The following is a 7500-nucleotide window of genomic DNA, read 5'->3' on the forward strand; positions in this document are numbered from 1 at the left end:
CTCTCTCTCTCTCACTCTCGCTCATTCTCTCTCTCTTTCTCTCCCCGGGGCGAACAAGTCTAGCTGTTGAGACAAACGGTACATGCAACAAAGACAAGTGCACGCACACACACATGTGACATGTGAGCGCACGTGTGCATGGTAAGTGTGTGTGTGTGTGTGTGTGTGTGTGTGTGTGTGTGTGTGTGTGTGTGTGTGTGTGTGTGTGTGTGTGTGTGTGCATGTGTGCAACGTGTGTGTGAAGCGCGGCAGGTGTTGAGAGCTGGTATGGTAACTGCACTGAACCGGCTCTCCTGATACGCAGCCATGTGCAAACACAACAGGGTTCCCTTTAACATGCACACTGCAAACACAAACATGCATTGCACACGTACGCACGCACGCACGCACGCACGCACGCACGCACGCACGCACGCACGCACGCACGCACGCACGCACGCACGCACGCACGCACACGCACACACACACACACGCACACACACACACACACACACACACACACACACACACACAATGCTTTATCAAAAAACATGTGTAATATAGTATGCCGACTAAATATATTTCTAGGGATTTTAATTCTCTGCATTGCCTCATATCTCTCTCTGTGTGTGTGTGTGTGTGTGTGTGCGTGTGTGTGTGTGTGTGTGTGTGTGTGTGTGTGTGTGTGTGTGTGTGTGTGTGTGTGATAGAGAGAGAGTGTGAAAGGTGTTCTGTTAAACACCTGCAGTCAGAGCATGCATATTGATAACATAATCTCCACATGTTACCATTCTGCAGAGAGAAAGAGAGCGAGAGAGAATGAGAGAGAGAGAATGAGAGAGAGAGAATGAGAGAAAGAAAGAGAGAAAGAAAGAGAGAGAGAGAGAGAGAGAGAGAGAGAGAGAGAGAGAGAGACCGGAGCAGAGCAGAGAGGAGAGAAGGGCAGAGAAAGAGTCTTTGTGATGGTTTTACATCTCAATGACCACAGGCTGAGTGCATGAGCACTATGTCATACTGCGGGTCACACACAGAGAGAGAGAGAGAGCTCTCTTTCTTTCTTCTCTAGCCTTCAGTTGCTTTTTTTCTTCCTCTTTCTCTCCCCCCGTTTCCCCCCATGATGTCATCCTCTTAAATCCTCTCCATTAACCTGGCCAACAAAAGGTAGGAACTCAATTAATGACCCGGGAGGGACAGCCGCCGCGGACCCTCAATGTTGTTTCATTACCTACTACTAGCGTGTTCCAACTCCCCCATCTCCCCCTTCATCTACAGTTCAACAGCCCTGTACTTGTGGACCCGCTGGGCTGTTGTATTTCTTTCATCCACAACAACAGCAATCGCTTATCAGGGGGATTTCCCCCGCAACTCATACACATCACATTAAACTGGGGTTGCTCACGCTATACGGCCCTGTAATATAAACATCCTTGTCTTCCCCCCCAAATCCCCCGCAAAAAAAGAAACTGCTAACTTTTCCCGACATCTCAGGTAATAACCTCCCAGGCCCAAAAACCTCCGCAATAAAAAAAGCGATATTCTCCTAACCCTTGGTAAAGCTCATGGAGAGTACCGTCCCCGATCCCCCCTCCCTGTTCACCTCCTTCCCTGTACACACCCCCCCCCCTACAGGTAGTAGGTACACACCTCGCAGCTCTCTGCCCTCCTTCATCCGACGAACCCTGATCTTCAGCCTCATGTCTGTCTCATGCAGGTCGGGCCAGTAGCAGTCCTCCGCTGGGGCGATCACCACGTTCAGAGGCATCCCCAGAACCTACGCTCTCACACAGATCACGCTCTTCTTCCAAAAGTCCAAAAACGTCGGCCACCGGGGGGGCTGAAGACTGAACCCCCCGCACGAAAGGACTAAAAGACAACAAAATGGCTTTGGAGTTCTTCCTTTTGGGCGGCTGGGTCGAGTACTCCCAAGCAGCGAGCTTTAAAAGTCCAGAGTCGACCAAAACTTGTGGCGCCCGCCCCCCAAGTCCAAGTACCCTCTACTCAGCTCGGTGCTGTTGCGATGTCCAGGCGGTAACCTGTAGTCCACACAATTCAGGAACAATAACCCTTGAGAACGAGGCACCCTATAGACTCCCAAAGCTCTGTGGACGGACAGACAGCTCCTTCCAAAGTCCACCAGCAAGTTCAAGTCTTACGGCCCAAATTCCATACGAAAAAACACAATGACCACAGAAATTCCTCAAACGCTGCAGCACTCCCCCTCTGTCCGTCAGTACTTACAGGGCCTGCGGTTCCGTGAGGAACGATCACCACAGAGCGAGAGAAAGAGAAAATGAGCTTATAATGCCAGTGCCTGTTAAGCCAGTTGTACTCTGCCTTGCAGCTGCCCTACAGAGTGGCTTCTGTGTTCTGTCTCGCTCTTTGCTCGCTCTGCTCTGCTCTCTCTCTCCGTGTGTGTGTGTGTGTGTGTGTGTGTGTGTGTGCAGTGTGAGTCCACAGCCAGGAGAGCAGCCCCCTATTGTTGTACTGTTTCCCTCTCCTCGTCTCTCATTCGCTCGCTCGCATCGCTGGCTTACACTCCTCCCCCTGTTCCTTCCTCTTCCCTCTCTCTCTCTCTCTCTCTGTACAGAGGATGACAGAGCTGCAACTCTCTCTTCACCGCTCTGGGGGTGAATGAGCTCACTTGCCGTGAGCTCAGACTCGAACCCCCCTCCCCTCCCTCCTCTTCCCCTCCCTCCTCTTCCTCCTCTGCCGCTACCTCCCTTGCGCCCTCGCTCCCTCCCTCTCTTGTGGAGCCAGCGCTCCGTCATAGCTAATGTCTAAGGCATGTAACCACATTCCTTACTCACCCAACAAATATGCGGCCACCTCAGGGGCCCTTGCAGCGGAGCGGGGCTCTATCTGCTACAGAGAGAGAGAGGCCCGGGAGGACGCGGCTATATCTGGGATCTTTAGCACAAAACGTTACATGTGCTGCAAGTTGAACACCCCTTGTCCCCCGTGTTGCACATTGTACAGGAGAAACAATCGGCCTGTACTGTATATCGTTGTCGTCGGGCAGAAACCACCCTACGTCCATATTCTTTTTTTTTTTTGTAAATTAACGCCCTTCTTGACCATACTACAGCGTCATAGAAAAGCATCAAAAGTAGCAGATCCACGGCGTGAAGCAGCTCATAATAAGCTCATAATAAGCTGCAAAACTGCAGTTCATAATGCAGCTCACAAGCTCTTGCTTGGCTAAAGATTGCAGACTGGCTATTTTCAAATAGCCGAAAAATGTAACAGGGCTTAAATGGGAACCCAACCACCCCCCCCCCCAAGGACCCCTGGGGTTCCCCGGACCACACATTGAGAGAAGGGATACGTGTGTGTCTCGAGGAGAGCATGCGGGCGTTAATTAACACTCCTCGGATTTCATTCACAGCCTATAAATATTTCTCTGTCTGCTCGATCCATCTTTGACTGCCATGTTCTGTACACTTTCGTGCATCTTCAACGCAGCGATCTGAGCGCGGCGGCGCGAGCACTGCAGGGATGATTAAGATGGTGTCAGTGTGTTGAAAAGCTCATGTGTCCTCGGAGGAGTGAAGGAGTAGTGTGATGCGATTTCACCACGTTTCCTGTGCTGGCTCTTGTCTTACACACTTATGTTTGGACACGATGTTCTCTCGTCCTCAAGGATTGAGACTGGGACAGCCAGGGGTCGAGAGAGGAGAGGAGTGGAGTCTATCCCAGTGGTCGGCACTGCAGCCATATTTTCTCTGACAGGCCACAGACTCATGGTACTTTACTATGGAATGACAAACATGTAGGCCACAAGTCCAGCTACAAGCAGTGTTTCTCAAACATTTTCATGTCAAGGACCTCCAAAATGTATATTTATTTGGCTGATGATTTGGCCCATCTAATCTGAAAATCTCTGGTAACAGGGACCCCCAGAAAAGAAGATTTGTGTTAAAATGAATTCAAAATAATTCACTGCAAGCTTGTAGATCTGCTATTTTCGAATAGCCTACATATAAATGGATAAAGTGGTTAAAATGATTGTGATGCTACGTTAACTACTTTTACTGGGGACCCCCTGGAACCCCCCAAGGACCCCTGGGGGTCCCCGGACCCCACTTTGAGAACCACTGATGTAGGCCACAAGTCCAGCTACAGAAACAAAGCAGGACTGCATTAAAGATTTTAAGCCAACAACATAGAAGAGAGAGACACACAATTCTATATTTCCGTGTATGTTCCACAATCTCAAATTCCAAATCACTGACAGTTGTACATGGAATGCAGAATCCCTAAAGGTTTAAGACCCTTAAATCTGAGAGTGTACTGTACACTTAATTAGCGGTAATTCATTGTTATTTGTGCATTATATCGTCTCTGTCGGGTGGAAACCTCATATGTCCAAAACTGTTACTTTTCCGGATTCAAATTGAAAAGCATCAAAAGTATCAGATCGACAAGCTCAAAACGGGTCGCTTCGAGACACGTTTCGAGCTTGTAGATCTGCTACTTTTGATGCTTTTGTGTGACGCTGTAGTATGATCAAGTAGGGCGTTAATTTACGAAAAAACACAAAAAGTTAAAACACAAAATCCGCCCGACAGCAACGATACGCTACTATACTACAGCGCGGACTGCAGAATCTCGATGGTCTCATTCTCATTATGTAAATTGAGATGAACGGGTTCAGCACATTTCGTATATAGACACTCAAACCGGCCGCCCACTGACTGGCTTTTTTGTTTAGCAGGATTTGGCCTAGTTCTGAACAAGGTGAATGACCCAATCCCAGTCTGTGCAGCTATAGAGGGGGGCCAGCTGCACGGTGAGTGACCTCACCATGGCATCACCAAAGACCCCAGAATGATCAGGACACTGGTGAGAACAGCCTTACGTCACCCCCGCTCACAGAGAGAGGGGGGAGCCAGGAAATAGGTCACTTGCCGATGATGAGCAATGAGCATTGTAAAACCCAGACCTTTGTCTCCTAGGAGTGACGAAACCGGCCTGCATGCAAACACACACACACACACACGTATGGTGCATGCACGGACACACACGCGTATGCTGCATGCACGCACACATGCACGCACACACACGTATGCCGCATGCACGGACACACACACACACACACACGCGTATGCTGCATGCACGCACACATGGAGCTGTCACAATCATGACATTTTACTTGCCGATTATTTATCATTCAAATAATTGCAAATAACAATTTCATTGTGGTTTTGAACAGAAGAAGTACCTTGAAATGACTGACAATGTCAGCTCAAAACTTGTGGAGCTTGTGGTTCTGCCACTTTTGATAATTTTGTGTGACACTGTAGTGTGGGCAATAATTTACGAAAAAACACAAAAAGTTAGACTATGGAGATAAGAGGTTTCTGCCCGACAGAAACAATATGCTGTTAAAATGTAAAAAAAGGAGGGGACTTAGTATAGTATAGAGCCAAGGCAGACCCCCGGTCAGATAAGTACAGGGTTTCAGTGGATAAGAAGAGGTAGGACACTCCAGAGTGGTCAACTGGGGTCACTGCACAGCACCACTTTGAGTTTTAATTTAACTGTACGTGTAAGAAGTTAAATTAACAGTCCATATTTAAACGTGTACAACACCTCTCTGACACACCAATCACCACCAAAGTGTGAATCCCTGCTCCGCTCTGGGTGTTTGATCCACGCGGCTCAAAGCCAACAGTCACAGTCTTATAACAAGAACAAGAGTCTAAAAAGCCCTGCCAACGCCCCCCTGAGGTTTCCCCCCTGCCCCTCCACCACACACACACACACACACACACACACACACACACACACACACACACACACACACACACACACACACACACACACACACACACAAATCTACAAGCTTGTTTTTGTCAAAGTGATTTGGTGTAGACAGAAAAACGGCCCAAGTACAGAGACAACTCAGGTCCAGTTTAACTAAGTCTAGAGGGTTTAAGCATTATTGTGTACTGTATGTGAGTTGTTTGAACTTGTAAGATGTCATTGATTGATTTCCAAAATAAGGAGCGTGTCCCATATCAGTGCAAGAACACTGATCAAATTTAACATCAGGTCGAGCTGAGAGGACTTAAAGCTAGCCATCGAGCCAGTGGACCACACTGCTTGTGGATAGATCATTCCATGCAACTGATGCAGAGAACAAGAATGAGCTTTGGCCCATACAGCTTTTGAATAGGCAAGGCACAAAGTTGGTATAGAGCTTCCTCTGGTCGAGTACCCATGTACTGCACTGACCTTTATTCATGTCACATGCGTTATTAGCACAAACAGTCTAGCACCCGAAACATCGGCTAACATCAGGTCGTAAATGACCAGGCTGACAGCCAGGAGGATCAAATGTGACACCAATGAGTAAGCAGCCCTCCTCTCCAAAAGTTGAACTTTTTATTGCTTGAAGTGTACAGAGCGCTCCGCCAAAAAATGCTGAATGCAGAGAGCGCTGAAACGCCATGCTCGGCGCCGGGGAAGAGGAGCGCTCCAGCGTGTCTTTAGAAATGCATGACAGAGAGTGTTTACTATAGAAATGCATGACAGAAAATGTTTACCATAGAAATGCATGACAGAAAATGTTTACCCTAGAAATGCAAGACAGAAAGTGTTTACCATAGAAATGCATGACAGAAAGGCCCTGGCATCTCATAAAACGCTTTGTGTTTACACGGCTCCTTACATTGCCAACCTTATAGCCCCGCCGCTGGAGTGGAGGGGCTTGAACCTTGAACCTTATAGGCTAAAACATAGCAGGTCCAAAAGTCCAAAATGACAGCTGCAAGGAGAGGGGACGTCAAACAGAATAAACTTTAAAAGGTTCCTATAGTGTAAACACCCTCTGCCTCCCTCCATTCCCTCCTTATAATCAGCAGGGTAACAGGCTCAGAATAGCAGGTGTGTTAATTAGCGGATTACAGCCAAGCGGCTATAAATGACAGCGGGGCCTTTTTTATTGGTTGCACACATGTGTCTGCTGGGGACAGGAATAGTGTGGGACGGTTCACCCCGGCCACCCCGCGACATCTCTGATTTACGGCACACACACACACACACACACACACACACACACACACACACACACACACACACACACACACACACACACACACACACACACACCACACACACACACACACACACACACACACACACACACACACACACACACACACATTGTGGTTTTGAACAGAAGAAGCACCTTGAATATCCAAAGAAATGACTGACAATGTCAGCTCAAAACTTGTGGAGCTTGTGGCTCTGCTACTTTTGGTAATTTTGTGTGACGCTGTATTATGATGAAGTAGGGCGATAATTTACGAAAAAACACAAAAAGTTAGAATATGGAGATAAGAGGTTTCTGCCCGACAGCAACGATATGCTGTAAAAAATAGAAAGAAAGGAGGGGACCTCAAACACACAAGCGCGCGCGCACCCACGCACACGCACACACACACACACGCACACACGCACACACACGCACACAAACAAACACACACACACACACACACACACACACACACACACACA

The 7500-nt window shown here is 48.1% G+C and overlaps 1 protein-coding gene across 2 annotated transcripts in view; it reads right to left on the reverse strand.

Moving 5' to 3' along the window:
- dusp8a (dual specificity phosphatase 8a) overlaps positions 1-7500 on the reverse strand; it is an 88304-nt gene that overhangs the window by 12456 nt on the left and 68348 nt on the right. Inside the window, exon 1 of one of the 2 annotated variants that reach the window (XM_080436745.1) lies at positions 1624-2494. The exons of the other annotated variant lie outside the window; for it this stretch is intronic. Within the exon in view, the coding sequence (XP_080292871.1) occupies positions 1624-1741 (118 nt within the window). The 5' untranslated portion in view covers positions 1742-2494. Of the gene's footprint in view, positions 1-1623; positions 2495-7500 lie in introns of those variants that run through there. 2 annotated transcript variants of the gene reach the window in all.

Source organism: Gymnoscopelus braueri (genome assembly GCF_963280865.1).
Source record: "Gymnoscopelus braueri genome assembly, chromosome: 9".
Taxonomy (NCBI): domain Eukaryota; kingdom Metazoa; phylum Chordata; class Actinopteri; order Myctophiformes; family Myctophidae; genus Gymnoscopelus; species Gymnoscopelus braueri.